The 20,155-nt window shown below is 50.6% G+C and overlaps 4 protein-coding genes across 4 annotated transcripts; 2 read left to right on the top strand and 2 right to left on the bottom strand.

The window, feature by feature from the left end:
- Positions 1-684: 684 nt before the first annotated feature.
- On the top strand, positions 685-1,875 carry HOO65_080452 (uncharacterized protein; the record flags this gene model as incomplete). The annotated part of the gene is made up of 1 exon (XM_071001564.1): positions 685-1,875. The coding sequence occupies one exon, from the start codon at positions 685-687 to the stop codon at positions 1,873-1,875; it is 1,191 nt and encodes a 396-aa protein (XP_070856682.1).
- A 655-nt stretch (positions 1,876-2,530) lies between these two features.
- On the bottom strand, positions 2,531-3,936 carry HOO65_080451 (DnaJ domain-containing protein; the record flags this gene model as incomplete). Its single annotated transcript, XM_071004278.1, has 3 exons — positions 2,531-2,836; positions 2,900-3,780; positions 3,864-3,936. The coding sequence occupies 3 exons, from the start codon at positions 3,934-3,936 to the stop codon at positions 2,531-2,533; spliced, it is 1,260 nt and encodes a 419-aa protein (XP_070856681.1).
- A 679-nt stretch (positions 3,937-4,615) lies between these two features.
- HOO65_080450 (CwfJ domain-containingprotein) lies at positions 4,616-6,352 on the bottom strand (the record flags this gene model as incomplete). Its single annotated transcript, XM_071004235.1, has 2 exons — positions 4,616-6,272; positions 6,336-6,352. 2 exons carry the CDS (start codon positions 6,350-6,352, stop codon positions 4,616-4,618), a joined length of 1,674 nt encoding a protein of 557 aa, XP_070856680.1.
- Positions 6,353-6,913: 561 nt separating this feature from the next.
- HOO65_080449 (down-regulated in metastasis) lies at positions 6,914-19,674 on the top strand (the record flags this gene model as incomplete). The annotated part of the gene is made up of 7 exons (XM_071004105.1): positions 6,914-8,295; positions 8,413-15,132; positions 15,367-15,390; positions 15,814-16,095; positions 17,265-18,991; positions 19,064-19,421; positions 19,500-19,674. 7 exons carry the CDS (start codon positions 6,914-6,916, stop codon positions 19,672-19,674), a joined length of 10,668 nt encoding a protein of 3,555 aa, XP_070856679.1.
- Between the last annotated feature and the right edge of the window lie 481 nt (positions 19,675-20,155).

Below are 20,155 nucleotides of genomic sequence, written 5' to 3'. Positions count from 1 at the left end.
GGTGGTGTGAGGTCCCCCCCCCCCCTCTCTTCTGCCCCTCCCCCTCCTTCCCTCCTGCTTCCTCTAGTCCGTGTTCTTTGTGAGCTGGCAACTTTTATATTCGAATTTATGTGCATTTATGTGCATTTACATGCATTTGTTCGTGTTTATTATTTATTTGTTCTTCTTCGTTTTCTATTAAAATCTCATCAACCTCAACCAACTTTCTCTCCCATCATTCTCCGTCTTCTCCTGCTCCCCCAATATAACACAACCCCTTTCCTCTGTCCCCCTCGCTCAACAACCTCGCGCGTGTGCCTTTCTTTTCTTTTAGCATAGTCACTAAAATAAAAAATCAACTTTTCCGTTCTTCACGATACTGGAAAACCCAGCTAGGCCAACCGCCATCTTCACTCTTCACCCGTTTTGTGTCCACTCTGCTAGACAAACAACAGGCAGAATAAGAATAGCCCTTTCTTGCTTTATATCTTACGAACGTACAAGGATAGCATCATCACTAGCACCGACCGCTTATACTACCAGGAAAACGCAGCTAACACTTTTCTGCCTGTCCTCAGCCTCACTGTAAGCTTATATCTGTCCCCCTCTTCCCTTCCACCCCTCCTCTCTTTCTGTCGTCTCCCCCTCCTACTGCGCTCACACTAACCGTCACACCACCCCCCTCCTCTCTCCCCCACCCTCAAGATGTCCGTTTCTTATCAACAGCCGCCCTCTCTGGGCCAGGACGATCTAGTCGCCCTCTTCAGCCGCACTCTTACTCTAAACCCTAACATGGCTGCTCAACTGGCTGCTTCCATGGAGAACCCCGCCATGCCGCTCGCTCTTCCAACTACCTTTGCGTCGCAGCACTATATTCACTCTACTACAAGTGCCGCTACCGATGCTGCTGCCGCCGCTCGCCCTCCGCGCCATCACATGTCAAATGATGCCCGTCTGCGTGCCTATGGCATCGACCCTAACTCGCTGTCGCCCTCGCAAATGCAGCTGTTCCGTATTGCTGACTCGGCCCAACAGAGTCGTCTCCTCGATCTGTGGAAGATTTTCCCTCCCTCTCTTCCTGGTGAGGACCCCTCCCATGCTTGGACTCCCACCAATCTCGAGACTGAGGAACACCGTGCTATCGCCCGTTTTGCTAAGCTGGTTGGGCAGGAGCAGGAAAAGGAGCAGGAGCCCCAGACAGAAACGGGAGAGCCCTCTGGCCACATGGACGAAGACATGGCCGTCGAGATCGAGAGCAGCCCCATCGACTGCGACTACGCCGCCCAGCAGCAGGCCGATCAGCTTCGCCAGCAACAACAAGCCGCACAGGCAGCCCAGATGTCTGCCGGCTATCCTGTTCAGAGCCCCAGCGGGGCTTGGCTCCGCTCAACCGACACCTCTGCGTCCAACGACCCATTTGCCGACGACGGTTGCGGAGGATCCTGCGCTCCCGAGCCTTACATGGCTAGTGGCTATGAAGAGCTAATGAGACGCGAGGCCAAGCGCGAAGAGCATCTTCGTCGCATGGCCCAAGAAGAAGAGATGCACCAGATGCAAATAGAGATGCTGCGCCAACAAGAGCAGGAAATAGAGATGGAGCGGATGCTAGCTGAGCAGTTCGAGATGGAGCAGCTCCAGGAGCTAGAGCGCCAGAACCAGGAGCGGCAGCTGCAGCAGAACAGAAGCAGCACCGGAAGCCTCGATGGTTCTATGTATGTCACCTTTGGCTCATCATCCACCCAGCCCGCTATCACTTACAGACCAGCTGCCTATGACCGTGTCTATGATAACAGTCTAGTCGGCACTCCACGTGACCTCCAGCGTATGGACATGATGCAGCACTCGCAACAGCACCAGCTGTGCCACTCCATGGGCGATGCCATGGACACGCTGTAAACAAACGACCCACAGCAGCCACAGCTCCTTCATGATACCACGAAGTTCTTTCTTGCTCACGCATGCATACCCATGAAATGCCCCGCTACGATAATGACCTCCTTTCTCCCTCCCCCCTCCCCTCCCCACGTGTTTGTTTTGTTGTTTTGGGTCTTGGTCGTCATGGACGCACATATCCTTTTGAGATATCTAGTCTCGCATTTAATGGCCTCATACTTGTCAGTTTGGCCATCCAACACAGCATCCCGTTGTCATAGGTTGCTGTTCTGTACTGTACTTCTGCATCTGCTACGTGCACAAAGGAACAAGGGTTTTGGTTGGGGGATCTCTCGCTCTAATGCGGCTGGCCTCTCATCCGCTTTTGCTTGTTTTCGATTCTTGTTTTCTTTTTTCTGTTGCTTTGCTTTTTGCCATTATAATTATATCAGAGCTTAGAATCTTGCCTTTTCGAGAGCTGTATGAAAATGACGTCATAGTATTTAACATGCCAGTTCGACATGTGAAGATACGCACAGTACCGTAGAATAATAACACTTAGAATAGCCATATTAGGTTTACAAATGTTAAATATCTAATCCACCAAGAACGGCCCCTCTCTGCTTTCCACGGTTTACGCCAACACTCAACATCGCCATGTTGCGTCTCTTAGACAAAATCACCGCTTCTTGTGAGCCTTGCGCTTTTTCGCGCCGCCCTCGCTCTGCACTCCCGACGATTTGGTGTTGCCGAGATCATCGACTGACTTGCTAACCATTTCAAAGTCAGAGCCAGAGTCGGGCGTGTTCTGCGGCTCGTCCGACGATAGGCCGTTGTCGGCATTCTCAGAGCTGGCCTTCGATGAGGCAGAAGCAGTAGACTTGCTGCCACCTAAACCGATGCGGGATGTAATGATGCTCAAGAACCACGCCGGGACACGGACAACGGCAGTGCTCTTCCACGTAGGAGGCAGGAGCTCTTCGGGCTAGGTAGCGAAACATTGTTAGTAACAGTCTCTCCAAAGCGGGTATGGATATTTGGAGCTTACATCCAGCAGGAACATGTTGACGTTGCCTTCTTCATCCTGTTCCTCAAGATACACATCGCCCAGAGAATCGACAACCAAGATTCTGCCGTTCTCAGCCACAACACGTCTACGAGCACCAACAGGGCCAGCCTCGACTTCTTCGTCTTCGTCACCTTCCACAGTAACAGCAGCAGGCTTAGCAGACCTGCGCTTAGGGGCAGGCTTCTTGCCCTCGTTCTTCTCTTGCTTTTCCATGAAACGCCTCTCACGGCGGTTTCTCGGGATCGGGGCAGTGTCAGCCTCGGACTCTTCGGGTTGGGCAGGGGCAACAGGCTCAATGGGGCGGGCGGCAACATCACCCCAAGCAGTATCACGGGCAAACTTGACGTAGCGTTCGACGAACTCGCGCTGGCGCTTCCAGCTCATGTACAGGGCCAGGTAATGGAATCCACCACCAACGACAATGAAGAAGCCAGTCAGCACGGTGCCCAGGCCGGGGCGGTAGCGAGTGTAGTAGTAATCAGTGCCCTTCCACAGCGGGAAGCCATTGGCCAGATAATGATCATAGCGGTCACGGCCAGGGCCACGCAGAATGTCGTTGACGACAGTCAGACGACCCTGCTTCTGAGAGGCGATTTTGACGGCCTTGTTGATCTCGTTGCGTGTCGGCTGCTCGGGCTTGGCGGACTTGCCGTCTTTCTTGTTCTGGGCAGCGGCAGCCTTCTTCTCAGCAAAGAGGCGCTGGCGCACTTTGTCGGGGTGTAGCATGCGGGTCATCTTGCGGTAACCCTTTTTGATTTCATCCGGAGTGGCATTGGGTTCAATTCCCATGTAGGAGTAGAAGGTGACATCGGCGCCTTCGGCAGACTGGATTTCGGCGCGAACACGGAAGATCTCGCGATCTACAGGACAAGGGGCAGGTTAATAGGGCGATTATTACTAGGAGATGGGGTGCAAGCTGCCACTAGCTGCTCTTAGAACATACCTTCTTTGCTCCACATAGCCGTCACTGGCGACAGCAGCGCCAGAAGGCCAACACAGACGGATGAGAACTTCATTGTCGCATGCGCTCTGTGGCAAAGTCAAAAGGCCACAAGTAAAGGGACGGCCAGAGGAGTGGGTGTTAGCTTGATGGTCTCTCTAACTCTCTAAGATTCAAGGAGAGCACTATAGAGAAGGAGAAGGGAAAGCAAGAAGAAAAAGGAATAAACAGAGAAAAAAAAAGACCAGCTTAGGCAATGTCTAAATAATGAAGACACCTTTCCCGCAGGCCGACGAACAATTTATGGGCAAGAAGGATTGTAAAAGGAATGGAAAAAGGGTCAAGCTTTGTTTGTGCTAATTAGTTACACTAGAAAGAAAATTGTTGTTTCACACAGGACTTGTACTATTTTTGGCCGCTATAAAGCACATACATTTGCACTAAGCTGCCAGCTTGGCCTTAAGGTGAATATCTAGGGTTTGTAGTAAAATAGGGTTGTGTGGTGGTCGTATTCTTCGCTCCTTCCGTATACAGATGCAAGCAAGCTGGGTACATTTTCAGCGCTGAAAAACTATCGTCTTGTAGACCTCATTTTAGGTGGCCCTTAAATGAAGGGCACAAAGGGATGCATTTTAAGGTCCGTAAACAGGCCGATCGCCTTCTTCTAAGGAGACTAGATTACACGGAGCTTCAAAGTAAACACAAAATTATCATCAAGTCCGTAATCCTAATTCATGTCAAGGCCTCTCTCTGGCCTACTCCTCGCCCTCTACAGCAAAATCCCAGGGCTTGAATGCTGCCTGAAATCTCTCCACATCCGAGGTCTCTTCTTCCGTTGATTGAGCACAGTCCTGCCACCTCGTTCGGTCCTCTAAGCCGAGAAGCTTGCACATGACTCTTCGGCCAAACTGCAAGTCAAAACGTGAATCAGCATTGAGAGGCATGACTAGGCTCTTGGTAGAGACAGCTTCCTCGCCATCTGTACCTCCATTACTAGTAATCCATATCCGGAAGTAGTCGCCTGCCTCTGCTTGCTCTGTCAGCGAGAGGTCCTGAACCTTGAACGGCGGGAACTTGAGGTTTTCGGCCTCAACATGGAAGCCGGCCTCAACCAAACCCTTGGCGATGAGGCCTTTTGGCGCTGCGAGGCATTGCCAATGCACGTGGATGTTTCGTGCGCGGTTAATCTCCCATGTCACAAGCCCAAGATTGTTGTTAGACTTGGTAGCAACCATATTTTCAAGGGCCTTTCGAAAGCGCGTCATTTCTGTAAACGTCCGCACAGAGTCGCTCTCAGGATCATCTACGGGACCCATCCCGGCTACTGTAGGTGCATGCGACAGCGGCACTATCAGGAAATGGCAGGGGAAGTCAATACCGTCTTTTGCAAAGGTATTAGCAGTTGGGATAGGGCCCTTGGCAGTCTCAAGATAGCATTCATTTCCGATACTGGCACACATGTGTGTCTCAAAATTGGGATTTGAAAGACAAAAGTAACAGCGATCGGGGCCGGGTGGAGGCGACGGAGCACGCATACGGCGCTTTTTGCGTCGATCGTCGTTGTGGTCGGAATTTGCAAAGCGGGAGAACCCTTCCTTTGGGTGCTTGGATTTGGATCTATCCTGGAATGGGCTGGCAGTGGTGCCCTCGGGAATATCTGTTGAGGCTGTATTCAGTGTGAACGCATACAGGGCTTTTGCCTTGGCTGCGTTGCCGAATGGCGCCATTGAAATGAACCGTGTAAACTTTGGCGGCATGGAAACATCATCAGAGGCATGTAGAAAGGGCTCGCGCTCGTAGAAGCATTCACCTGTGCTAGACGTAAAGTGGTAGCTAGGTTTCAGCACCGTGCAGAGATCCGAGATCTCGCGGAAGCCCGAGCTGCGAACTGCACCGCCATCAACAGCCCCCAATGCTTTATCAGCTTCAGAAGCCGGTATTTTTGACAGGCTCTGCACGCCAAAGGGCCACGAGTTGGTGAGGAGAATATCTGCAGTGCCAGCACCACGCAGAGCAGCAGCATCGCCACGTGAGAAAACAGGATCAGACCGTTTGACTTCTGCGCCTTCTAGAGAAGCATCGAGCCGTCCGCCAAGCGCCACAATGCGCACTTTGTCGACGGTGGTAATGACGCCTCGCGAGCCTAGGAATATCAGATTTTCGCAAATGTCTTCGTCATTGTCTACCTGTTTTTGGATGCTGGGTGGGAGTCGTTTGGTGCCAAGGGTAAAGTACGTCGAGAGTGGGAATTGGATATTGCCTGCGATCACGTCTCTGACAATGTCGTCATCGTCTTCAGAGGCAAACAGGTCGCCGGTCACAATAGCACACGAAAAGCTATTCTTGGAGTGTAAGGCTACGAGCTTAGCGACGATGGGGCCTAGCTTGCCATTCGGGCTTCCGATGACGATGCTAGACAAGGCATTAGCTGTGGGGAAACTGGCGTAAGGCAAAAGAGAGGCCTAGAGGACATACATTTTGGGAGAGGTCATTGCGGATAAAAAGGTGTCTATGCGAATTTCGCGATAGCGGCAATCAGGTTGCTGTGGCCGCTTGTTAAACGCGCAATGCAACACCTCTTGTTGAAGCAACGAAGGGAAAATAATCTCAAGGCCCTATTTTCTAGTCTAGTAACGTAGCCCAGCTACCTTTCATATAGCAAAGATGCGACTGCTATATGATTGGACAGATAAGACCTGTCTATCTAAAAGGATCCTATCGATAAGACTATCGCTCATTATCAGTTGAGCCATGTTTTAGCCGACAAAAATTTCCTAGATTCTGCTCCTATAGTGTGGGGCTTTATCAATAGATAGAAAGAAAAAAAAAAACAGGCAAAGATTTATGAAGGATAGGCGATCAAGCGGGTAGGCGAGAGGAAAACTCTGAAGCAACATCATCGCCGAAGCCATAAAGCTAGATAAACAGACATCAAAACGAATGGCATCTTTGGCGTGATTGTCACAACTCAACGGATTAGCTACTTGGTCTCTTGTAGCCAAATACACTATACGCATACACACACAAACATTATCACTTAGACAACATCCATCATGCCGCCGCCCTCTGGACGCATCCTCAAGAAAAAGGCAAAGTCTTCGACGCCTCATCAGAAAAACCATCGCTGGGAGTCCTTCACTTCCAAAATCTCTAAGCTTCACTCTCTCGACCCTATCAAAAAAGTTCGCCGCTACGATCTCGATGCCGACGATGACGCTGCTGAGGTCTCGTACTTTAGCACTGCTCTGCACAAGTGGAGTGAGATGAACATCTCGCGAAGCTTTGTGTCGTTCCGCCGCGAGGCCATGCCGTTGTGCGAGACGCTTGTCCAGATTCTACATTTCGAAGATCGTATCTTCGGGCTGCTGTCGAAGCACATCTCCGCTAACGACAAGGAGAGTCTCGAGCCACTGCTCGATCTGCTCACATCCTTTGCCCATGACCTGGGCGCCCGATTTGAAAAATACTACGCTCAGTCACTAGAGCTAATTGTTGGCGTGGCCAGCCAGCCACAGGATGTCGACGTGATCGAATGGACATTTGGCGCTCTAGCATTTTTGTTCAAGTACTTGTCTAAACTGATCGTTCCCGACATGCGCCCTACCTACGATGTGCTGTCGCCACTGCTCGGCAAGACCAAGGTGCCCCCTCATATTGCACGCTTTGCGGCAGAGGCTCTAAGCTTTCTGGTAAAGAAGGCTGCATCGCCGTCAACACGAGAGTCCTCACTACAAAAGCTTGCTCAACATGTACGGAAAGACCTGTATGCCCAGCGCGGCGAGCGCCAGTTTTTGCTCTTCAAGGACGGCCTAATGACCATGTTTGCTGAAGCCTGCAAGGGCAACAGTGAGACTGTTCACTCGAACGGCGCTGCTGTGATAATCTCTCTTCTACGCTCTATTCCTCATGATGAGTTTGCTCTCATAGAAGAGTGCATTTGGACCGATGTTGTCTGTGGCGTGACCACTAGTATTATGCACCACTCTAATGCCGCTGCCATGGCTGAGACTGTGACAGCGATATGCGAATATGGCAATGCTCAGATCGAGAACCAGAAACCTGCGTCCGTCCCATGGCGTCTGTTACCCATAATCAGAGTATACGGCACACTTATGGGTGTGCGCAAGGGATCAAGGATCAGCGACTGGGCGCCTCTGGTGAAATCCATGATTCAGGCCCTGGAAACAATTTCTAAAACATCACCGACCATTGCTATCTCAGAGGATGAACATGCACCTTTCTGGAACTACGTCATGTTCAACATTGCCCTCATGTGGCAATTGGCGCCTATCGATTCTCTCATCACCTCTATCACGCCCTTCACCAACATCCTTAATCGTGATCCATTTACACGATGGTATATCCAATTCTGCTCGCTGTTTGCTGAGTTGGATAGTGTACGTTTCAAGAGTCTGTTCCTGAACCATTTCCAAAGGTAAAAATAAACAAAATGATCTAATCCATCCCTCCCTCCCTCCCATGCTTCGTCTTCCTCCTTTGTCTGCATGGAGTAGTGCTAACCGAATACCTCCACTGTTCTATCCTCTTATAGCTTCATTGCTACTTGCTATGCCGATCTCGACAATGAAGAGCTTCTATGTCTTCTCCTCCCTCGCCTCCATGAACTCAACGTCATTTCATCCCCGACCGACAAGGAAGGCTTCGGTATCCCCCAAGGCTGGCAAGCTCAAATTGTCAACAAGTTTGAAAAGCTTGAAATTTATCCCTTTCCTGAGCGAGGCGCCTATGATAAAGACCCCCGGACATGGAGGGACAAGTGTTTGCCCAAGTACGCTTCTCTGCTCCACGTGCTCGAGTCTTGCAATGTGCACCCTTCGACGAATGCGCGCATTGCCGAACTGATGCTGCGCAAGCTCAAGCTGTCATTACGGCCAACAACGACACTGGAATCGGACGAGGTCCACTTCATCGTCAGCCGCGGCTTCCACGCCTATCTACAGATGGTCCGTGGTGCTGGTAGTGTAGATGCTTCTTTGCAACCGCTGCTCCGTGCAGCACTGCCCCGATTCGGCCGCTCGATTGGGTTCTTGGAGTCTATGTTGTCGTATGAGCAACATCTAACTGCTCAGGAGCCTAATCCCGAAAAGATTGAGCGCGCATCCGAGTCACCCATCGATATTGAGACTGCTGTCATGCCGCTGGTGGCTAATCTCGCTTCTCCGTCACACGAATTGCGCTACAACAGTTTGCTCCTCCTGAGAGTCATGTTCAAGGGCCAGGGCCAGGAGATTCATGAATGTGTTGACACTATGGTCGGCATTGAGCATACTCCTCTCGAACTTGCTAGCACACGTCATATTGGCATGCTTATGCGCAAGTTGGGCATAAGTTTTGCTAGTATCGAAGTGCCGTGGCTGCAAAAGGCCGTAGCGTCGTTCATATTTGGCATGCTCACTGTCAAGCTTGCACCGGTCTGGGACTATGCCATCGAGGCTATCCAGAAGGTAGCTGAGAGCAAAGTCGGCGAGGAGCACGTGTCTGCTCTGGCATTTGACTGGCTCACAGTCCCCTCGCCGAGGTGGACTGGGTGTGCGACACAGACCACCGAATATGGCAAGCGCTACATGACAGACTTTGAATGTACAAATGTCGATAAGACTAGAGCTGTCTCGACTAAGGTTTTCGAGACAGTGAGCGATGCTGTGGGCAAGCTCCTGGCAGCTTTTGACGAGAAGCAAAGTATTGTTGAGGATTATTGTGACCAGGCCCGTGGCCGCGCTCTCAAAGCCTTTGCCGCAGTGCCTCTGATAGCCGAATCTAAATCTCGCCTCTTTATTCCGCACTTCCTCTCGTGGTCTGTGAACGATGAAGAGGCAGCTAAAAACATGGCTGAAGAGACCGACCACCAAGTACAAAAAAGTTGGTCGCTGTCCGATCGCAAGGCCATGCTGAAGGTCATTGAGCAATTTATCAACCCGTGTGTGCTTTTCCAGCATAAAAAGGTGTATGATGCGCTTCTTAGCTTGCTAGAGAACGGTGACGTCGACATCCAGCGTCTGGCTCTCAAGGGCATTCTGACCTGGAAGCAAGACGGCGTTAAGCCGTATGCGGAGCGGCTGGAAACGCTCCTTGACGATTCGAAGTTTAAGAATGAGCTGACGCTCATGTTGCAGGGTGAACAGGAGATCCATCCGAGCCACCGAGCTGAGTTGATGCCTGTGCTGCTACGTCTGCTATACGGCCGCACGATCTCCAAGAAAGGTATTGCCAGCGGTCGCCACGGCCTCCAGGCTACTCGTTTGGCCGTTCTCCGCAACCTCAGCGTAGCCGATCTTGGTGCCTTTATTGAGATTTCCCTTGGCGCCTTGCGAGGTGTGAAAATTCTTGATGGGAACGGCCAACTCAAGACTGAGATTGTAGACCAGGAAATCATCCCCGTTCGTCAAATGTTTGGTTTCCTCAACATGGCCTCGTCGCTTATTTCTGAGCTAGGCAGTAGCGTGCTGCCGTATACTGAGACTCTCTCTAATTCTGTTCTCTATTGCCTGTTCTTCTGTGTGCGTCGTCTGCGTGGTATTGCTGAGGAAGACCAGGACGTCGAGGAACTTGAAGAACAGGCCAGTAACAACTCCCTACTGCGGTCTGCTCGTACTGCTGGTCTTAAGTGCCTCAACTTATTATTCCGTAATGCATCTATGTTTGAGTGGACTGCGTATGCCGCGCCTATGGTGGCGGAGTTAATCACGCCCCGCCTGGAGAAGCTGCCTATTGAATCCGCTCAGGGCGTGTCAAATGTGCTGCAGCTGGTGGCTACATGGTCTACACTGCCTAAAGCAGCCATGTTCATGGCCATTGACGCGCAGCTGTTGCCCAAGATGATGGCTATCTTAGCTGTGGAAAAGGCCAAGGATGACGTCAAGGTGTTTTCACTACGTGTTGTCCGCAACCTGGTCAAAATTGTCGAGCTGCCCGCAGCCGAGTCAGAGTTCAATGAGTTGGTTAGGACAGAGCTACTGGAGACCAACATGAACTGTGTTCTAGACCACATCACCATTGTTCTGGAGGCTGCTGCTTCGTCCCACGAGTTGCTCGAGGCTTGTGTGGACACTATTGTCGAAATATCGCCCTATGTTGATGCCAGACAAAACGTCCGCTCTGTGCTAGATATCTCCACCCGCCTGCTAGGCCAACCTCCCCGCAAAGTCAATCCCCGCACAAAGGGAAAGATCTTGTTGGTGCTTGAGAAGTTTGTTGCCATTGAGGGCCCGCGCTTGGTTGATTCCTCGGAGCTCTCGACCAAGATTCGCGACGCTCTGGCAAGCCTGTTTAGCTACTTCAAGGATCATGAGAACCGCGACTCCTTGTGTCGTGTACTTGCTGTTCTAGCCAAGCACGACAAATCACTGGCTGAGTCTTCTCATTTGTGCACCGAGCTGAACGCATATGCTGATGGCCTGTCAGACGAACCGGCATACGACCGCCGCCTAGCTGCGTACAGCGCTATTTACAGTGCTAGAGATGTGCCTATGACGCCGCAACAATGGTTGCCTATTTTGCACAATCTTGTTTTCTTTCTCAAGTTTGATGAGGAGTACGGTATTCTGTCCTCTAACTCTGCTGATGGTCTGCGGCGCTTCGTTGAGGATGTAGCTGGAGTGAAGGACCCCGAGACTAGGCTAGCATATGAGGCCGAACTCGGTGATATTGTGCTGCCAGCTATGTACAGTGGTGCTCGTGAGCCTGCTGAAACCGTCCGGCGCGAGTGTCTACGTGTCATGGGACACATGCTGGTTCATATCCCCGAGTGGGAGCCGATTTCTGACATGAAGGGCCTGCGTAAAATGGAGGAAGATGCTTCTGAGCCTGTCTTCTTTTTCAACATTCTCAGTCCCTCGACAGCAAAGCAACTAGAGGCTTTTGACATTCTTCGCGCGGCCAATGCCGAGTGCGAGATTAGTAGTGCCAATCTAAGCATGTTCTTTATCCCGCTACTTGAGCACTTCATCTTTGGCCGCAGTGAGGGTCTAGACCCGGCCATGGGCTCTAATGCCACTACAGTGTTGTCTGATCTAGCGCTCTCTCTTGAGTTCCGTCATTACCGGTCGATCCTCCTGCGCTACATCGGCTACATCGAGAGCAAGCCTGATTTCCAAAAACAAAACATCCGCTTGATGGGCCGCTTTGCTAATTCACTGATGGTGGCGTGGAAGCAGCGGGTGGCTGTCAGCGTTGTCGGTAAAAGCGATGTGAATAATGCAGCAGACACCGATGTTGTCTTGGAAATGGAGACCGACACAACTTCCGAAACTAAGACTGAAGCTGAGACTCAGAAAGCACATACTCAACGTCTTCAACTAACGATCCCTGAGCAGGAGAAGCTCAACGGTGATATCATCAACAACTTCCTGCCGCCCATGATGAAGCACCTGCATGAAAAAGATGAGAGTGAGGTTTCGTATCGTGTGCCTGTTGGTGTGATTGTTGTCAGGCTGCTTGTTATTCTGCCAGAGTCGGAGATGAGCTCACGCCTGGCTTCGGTCCTAACAGATATCTGCCACATTCTACGCTCCAAGGCATGGGAGTCTCGTGAAATGGCCCGTGATACTCTTGTCAAGATTGCCGTGGTCCTGGGAGCCAAGTACTTTGGCTTCATCCTCAACGAGCTCAAGGGTGCACTGCAACGCGGTTACCAGTTGCACGTTCTCTCATACACTATGCATTCGCTTCTTCTTGCTACCATTCCCGAGTTTGGCCAGGGCAGCCTTGACTACTGTCTGTCTACCATGGTCACCATCATCATGGACGACATTTTTGGCGTCATCGGTCAGGAGAAGGATGCCGATGGCTATACAACGACTATGAAGGAGATCAAGTCTAGTAAGAGTCAGGACTCTATGGAACTGATTTCCAAATCGGCCTCAATCACCCACCTGTCTGATTTGGTAGCCCCTATGCAACAAATGCTTCTGCAAAAGGTCGATCTTAAGATTGTGCGCAAGATCGATGCTTTGCTGGCGCGAATTTCAGCCGGCCTAATCCAAAACCCTGCCGCCGAAAGCCGCGATAGTCTAATCTTCTGCTACGAGGTCATTAAGGAGGTTTACCGCAGCCAAAAGGTGGAAAAACAGCCTAAGATTGACCCCAAGCTTCGCCGCTATTTGATTGTCAAGGGTGCTAAGAAGAGCGACCGCGCTGCCACTTCAAGACACACTTACAAGTTGACGCGTTTTGCCATCGATTTGCTGCGTGCTGTGACCAAGCGCTTCGACAGTCTTAGGAACTCGACTAACCTGGCAGGCTTTGTCCCTATTCTCGGTGACTCGATCGTTGACGGCGAGGAGGAGGTCAAGATTGCCGTGTTCAAGCTCCTCGTGACTATCTCAAAGGTGCCCTTTTCAACCCCCAATGCTGCTGGCGTGTACAAGGTCGCTGTCAAGGAAGCGACGAAGACCATTTCACAATCGCACTCGACGACTACTGATGCCGCTCAGGCTGCCCTAAAGTTTCTGTCTATTGTGCTACGTGATCGCCCCGACATTGAGGTCCGTCCCGCCGCAATCGACGTATTGGCGGAGAAGCTCAAGGATGACTTGACCAATACGCTGTATCGCCATGTAACCTTCAACTTTTTGCGCGCAGTATTAGATCGCAAGATTGAGACAGCCGCTGTCTACGACACTCTAGACTATGTTGGCACCATCATGATTACCAACGAGGACAAGGACACGCGCGACTTGGCTCGTGGCGCGTTCTTCCAGTTCCTACGGGATTACCCACAGAAAAAAGCCCGCTGGACCAAGCAGATGAATTTCATCGTGTCGAATCTGCAGTATGAGCGTGAAGGCGGCCGGATATCAGTAATGGAGATCATGCACCTTCTCTTGCAAAAGTCTGCCGATGATTTCGTGCAGGAGGTTGCCGGCACATGCTTCCTGCCCCTTGTTATGGTAGTTGCGAATGACGACTCAGAGAAGTGTCGCCTTGCTGCTGTTGAGCTAGTCAAGCAAATCTTCCGCCGCGCTAATACCGAAGGCACGTCAACCTTCCTCGGGCTGATACGTAGCTGGGCCTCAAACGTCGAAAACAGGAGTGTATTTTCCTTGGCCCTCAAGACAATGGGCTTGTACTTTGATGCTGCCCCAACCGCGCCTGAAAACAAAAAGGACCTTAAGCTAGCGCTGAAGCTTATAGTTGATAATTTGCCCTCGGACGCCACTAGCGAAGCATCAGATGCTGACTTGCCTAATGTGGTGATTGATGTTGTTCGCATCCTAACCACCCGCGTACCCCAAACCCTGCTTTCTCCTGCCTGTGCACCCCTCTGGGAGGGCATTAGTCGTTGGATGGTACACCCCGAGCACTCTGTCAAGCTTAATGCCACTCGGCTGATTAGTACGTATCTGATGGATTTTGCAGCAAACCGACGTGCCGACTCGGACGTCCTGAACGGCTCGTATGGTTTGCAGTTAGGCAAGGAGGATATCGAGCAGTTCGCCCGCCTTGCCATGCGTATTCTCACTACTAGAGAAATGGAGGAGGAGCTGGCCTCCGAGGCTGGTCAGATGTTGATTTTCCTAGGCCAGCACTTGGCACAGGTGGATGGCGCCCATACCAGGGCTGAGGAAGAGGAGGAATATGAAGGACGAGGCGGGGCTGAAGAAAAGGAGGACTCTGTGGAGCAAATTGAAGAGGATACTGATACGGCTGAGGCTGAGGCTGAGGCTGAGAATGAGTCTGAGCCCACTGTGACAGCAGCTCAGCTCGAGGAAGAGCCCGAAGACGAAAACGACAGCCTAGATACCAAGTCCTTCAACCTCCTCTTCCTCTTTAAGAAGTTGTCATTTGTCCTCCGTCGCGGCACAGCCCCACGCCCCCTGGCCATGTATCCCAAGGTGGCTGCCATGGAAGTCCTAGAGACCCTCTGTCGCCGCGTGGCTCCTGCAGCATTGCCGGAATACCTCAAGACAGTCATGTTTCCGCTGCACCACTTGACCGACCCCAACATCGCAGCGCCCTTTAGCATCGACGAGGTCTTCAAGGCCAAGCACGAGGGCGTACGCACGCGTGCACAGATCCTCATGGACCTACTGAAAAAGCGTGTTGGTATTGCCGAGTACACCCGCACGCTTCTGGAAGTGCGTGCTGAAGTGCGTGCGCGCAGATTGCAGAGACAAGCCAAGCGCAAGATCGAGGCGGTCTCGATGCCGGAGAAGCACGGGCGTGATAAGCGCAAGAAGTTTGAGCGCAAGAAAGTTAAGAGACAGCAAAGAGGCCAGGACCACAAAACGATGCGTCAAAGCTACAAGGGCTGGTAAAAAGAGAGAAATCAAGGGGGAAGGGTGAGATTAGTGAGAGAGAGAGAGAGGATGCGGCTATGGATTTCTAGTGAAAGTTGGAGTCGAGTCAGGCACTACTGTGTCACTGTATCATTTCCTTTGTCTTTGTTGAGGGTTGCTCGAGCCCTGGATGCTTTGGCGTTCTATATAGGCAGGTGTTTTTGTGTTTATGGAAAAATCGATTTAAGCTGATGAATGCACTTATATAGTACGAGCTCTGAGTCGACTGTAATGTGAGTCTTGTAATTATACCTGCCTGCCATTCATGTTTCGTTCATGTCTCTATCATACACATTGCTACCAAAGAGCAAGACTCCTCCGACTGCCTGTTTTTCCTGCCCCCATGCTCATGGTTTCTCCTCGCCAAAAAACTCAACGTCACCATTGGCGTCTACCACCCCTTTCCTAACCATCTCGCCCTTTTCCTGCATCAATTGCTCTACTGTAACTTGCCTATCGCCAAAGATGTTCAAGTGGTCGCTGATCACGTGCCGGTTATTGCAGTTGGGACAGGCAATAAGGACTGAGCCATGATGGTATCCTTGTTTAGACACAACATGCGTAGAGCGATGATCGCATGGAACACATGTGAAGGAGAGCTGGTAATGGGGTTCTTGGAGCTTTCGCTGCAGTACTTGGCTAGCTTCTGGGCTTAGCTCAGGGGATGAAGGCGGTGAAGATGATGCTGGAGAATTTGATGGTGGTTGTGATGGCGATGATGGCGATGATGGCGATGATGGCGATGATGAGTTAGGGCTAGATGAGTACTTCATAGACCCCATCCGAACTGAGCTAACACACATAGAAGCTGGAGAAAACGCCGCCCCGGCGAGACGTCGAGCTGGGGAAGCCCGAGGAAGCGCGAAGCGCAGAATAGGGCGCATCAAAGAAGCCATGAGTATACTAGATCAAGGAAATATCGGAAACGAAAGAGATCTGTACCGCCAGAAAATCAAAGTGTGGTTACGTTAAAGTGAGATTAGGTTAAAGACGAAGACGTCGTGCAAACTTCCAACTTAAGACATTCGCCTGGGGTTGCTGATATTTTTAACCCTTATCGATAGATTACTAAGCTACCGGTCATATGTATTTTATCGATAACAACTATTTGACATACATTAGCAGCCTGCTCTAGCCTATTTAGACTTGGGGTTCAAATATCAAATAGGTTGCACAGTACTTGTGCTAAATAATGCTGTTCCTTTTCGTATTCAAACACTTCATCGTTCACCACATAGTGCCATCGCCAGTTCCCTTCTACTTGCCCAGCTTTTGTTTTTGGCTTTTTTTTGGCTGCGTCGAAGTCTGTTACGCCCTGTTACGTTTTGCTTTCACCTGCGTTTTTATTGCCGTCAACTGCTATTATACCTTTCGCTTTTTCTCCTCGTTAGCCTATCACTCGTCGGTATATTGTTTTTTCACCAGCTGCCTAAGCTTCAACGTCGATACATCTCACCGCTAAAACTGGTAGCCGTGCTCTCAGTATTTTTGGGTTTCAACTTACCTTGCTGGCTAGCTAGTGGCTGTATTCTCTCCCGGTCGTGGCTCTTCTAGGACAGTAGCTGAACCCGAATCTGCTCTTTGATTTGTCTTGGGATTTCTAGTTTCCCCCCAACTACCCTGCTCGCTTCACAAGCTTCGTTTTGCCGGCTTTCCCTAGACCCCTCGCCGTTGACGTCATTCGCACTACGTCTTTTCATCTTGCTGCTGTCGACCCAACATTCGTTACCCTTCCCTCTACCTCGCCTTCCCTTGTATTAATCCCACCAACCGCCAAATCCCCCGCTCGCCTCTTTGCAAAAATTGGTACACAATGATGTCTGGACGTCTAGCCGGTGGTCGTAGTGGCGGCCAAACCAGAATTAGACCGCCCGGATCAATCAGGGTGAGTGCTGGTTATAACCTATAGCCCGTATAGTACCATATGCTGCGTTGGGTCTGTTACGACTAACCCCGGCTAACGCCCTCTCTTCTAGGTATCATTGAGTGGCCCCCGCCGATTAGCAACCGAGACTACCCCTGATCATCTTTGGAGCGTTCTCCGATCGGCAATCCTCTGCATCCACAGACACCAATCGTCACAACTAGTATTTGAACAGTTATACAGAGCTGCTTATAACCTTGCCATCAAGGGCCAAGGCGAATTTTTGTACGAGCACATCCGGAGTCTTGAGGCTGATTGGCTTCAACAAGAAATCTTCCCGCCACTCTCTAAACAGCTCAAGCTGGTTGAAAGCTCCTACTTGCTAGGTGACATGCACTCGGAGAATGAGCGCTACCAGGTCGGCAAAGCCTTCATGGCGCTTCTGAAGGATTTATGGTCATCCTATGGCACGGCTATGAATATGATTGCCGACATCTGCATGTATCTTGACCGCAGTTACATTGAACAAAATAACAAGCCGCCTATTTACGACGCTACCATGGCGCTCTTCCGCGATCACATCCTTCTATCAACCGGGGAAGGCAACAGCTCAGCTCTCGAAGTCCTTGTCCGAATCATCATAGATCAGGTTTCCATGGAACGCAGTGGTCAGGCCGCCGATCGCCTGTTGCTAAAGTCATGTTCTTGCATGCTCAACAGCCATGTTCAAGACGAACATAAAAAAGACTCAAAGGATCTTTACACCGCGAACCTAGTGCCTGAACTCGTTAGAAACGCACAAGAATTTTACCAAGAACAGTGCCAACTTCTTGTTGATGAGGGCACTACGTCAAGTTGGATTACGCAATGCAACAAGCATATTAATGATGAGATCGAACGATACAATACGTATCTATATGAATCTACGCTGCCAGCTGTTATAGATGTGCTTCATGAGTCATTAATCCGCAAGCCCTTGGCTCACTTTGTCGACCTGGAGTCTAGTGGCTTGCATGCCATGATCGATAATGGCCGCTTCGACGAGATTCGCCAGCTTTATGAGTTAGAGAGTCGCATAGATCCCAAGGCCTGCCAATTTAACAGGGCCTTACAAGAGAAGATTGTCGACATGGGCAAGGCTATTGAAAAGACACTAAATGAGACTGACTTTTCCGCGCCTCCTCCGCCAAAGCCTGGGGCAGACGATGGAGTCGCTGCCTCGGAGACTAAGCAGCAATCACTGACCGCTGCAGCACGACAGACGGCCGCAGCAATGATGTGGGTTAGTCAGGTTCTTGAGCTCGAGAGCCAGTTTTCCGAAATTGTCATGCGATGCTGTGATGGCAAGGCTCACATTGATAATGCTGTCAACAAGGGATTTATGAACCTCGTCAACAGATTCCAGCGCTCTGCCGAGTTTGTGTCGCTGTACATTGATGAGAGCTTCCGTAAAGGCATACGCGGCAAGGAGGAACCCGAAATTGAGGCTCTGCTAGAACAAATGATCAAGGTCATAAGATACATTGATCAGAAAGATCTGTTTGAGCGGTACTACCAGAAGCATCTGGCCCGCCGCCTTCTCTACAAAAAGTCAGAAAGTAGTGATATCGAACAGCTCATGATATCTCGTATGAAGCGCGAGTTCGGGAATAATTACACATCCAAGTTTGAAAGCATGTTCCACGATCTGGATTTGTCACAGGGCCTCACTGCAAAGTACCGTGAGTCTATAGCGCTTTCAGAGACCCCGTCGGATTTCGAGATGAGTGTAACCATCTTGACTCACGGCGCATGGCCAGCTGATATCCTCGGACAGACTAAGCGCGTGGGTAAGGAAGAAAAGTTGATCACCTGCAACTGGCCAGCTAGCATCAAACCCGCTATTGAAAAGGTAAACCAGTTCTATCTGAGTCAACATAGCGGGCGTACTCTCTCTTGGGTTGGTGCCTTGGGAGAGGCCGACGTCATCTGTACGTTCCCAGCTATTCCTGGAAAGTCCGGTCAGCTAGGCCGTGAACGGCGCTATGAACTACATGTCCCAGTATATGGCATGATTGTACTTGACCTTTTCAACGACATACCACACGGCCAAGCGTGTACATTTGATGAGATTTTCGAGCAAACTAGCATCCCGCACTCAGATCTCGTACGCACGCTTCTATCTCTTTCGGCTGCCCCCAAGTGCCGCATGCTCCTAAAAGATCCAGCTACGAAGAATGTTAAGTCCAGTGACAAATTCTCATTCAACACAGCGTTTGTCAGTAAAAATATGCGCATCAAAGCACCAGTCGTCACGGCTACGGCAAAGGTTGAGACCGATGTGGAGCGCAAGGCCACTGAATTGAAGAATGACCTGAGCCGCGCTTACTTTATTGACGCGACCATTGTGCGCATTATGAAGTAAGCATTATCCCAGATGCTCTCTACTCAAGTTCCTATACATGTATGCATACTAACTGATCATTTGCTATTCTCTAGACAACGAAAAGAGCTGGCGCATGCGCCGCTTGTCTCAGAAATCATCAAACAGACGACATCCCGATTTACCCCCGACATTGCTCAAGTCAAGAAGCGTATTGAAGATCTTTTGGCTCGAGACTATCTTGAGCGTATCGAGGATGTAGAGCCTGCAACGTACCGCTACCTGGCGTGAAACTGGGACTGCATCGTTTCTGGAGAGATGGGCAAACAGCCAATTTTTGCATTGATGAACGCCATTTCTGCCTTTGTGTATATTTGCGCTTGATGATTGATGAGGAATGGATGTCAATGGCATACGGGTGGCTACGCACTGTGCTGTGCCCCGGGAAAGACGCGGATATGGACAGTGTGGACTACATACATTCAATACAGTACCTTTGTCATTGCATACCCTAACCCTATTTTGTGATCACGTGCAGTCGAGATGTGATGACACCCTGAACAAGGAAGCGAAAAGCGCAGCAAATTTTGGACAACTCGCTTGGTGTTTCCCTTTTGAGTCTTCATAAGATAAAGAATGACTTAGTCAAGGCAGTTCTGAGTCAAGCTTCCTTGGTTGCCAAGAAATATAGCTATGAAACCAGGTGAAAACATTTCCTTGGCTATCTTTCTGTGGCTTTTTTTTTGGAGGCTTACCGGAAAGCCTTGGCCCA

Source organism: Ceratocystis lukuohia (assembly GCF_044167205.1).
Source record: "Ceratocystis lukuohia strain C4212 chromosome Unknown Supercontig8_pilon, whole genome shotgun sequence".
In the NCBI taxonomy this organism is placed as follows: domain Eukaryota; kingdom Fungi; phylum Ascomycota; class Sordariomycetes; order Microascales; family Ceratocystidaceae; genus Ceratocystis; species Ceratocystis lukuohia.
Note: the sequence above shows the minus strand (reverse complement) of the source record. Positions and strands in the feature narration are given on the sequence as shown.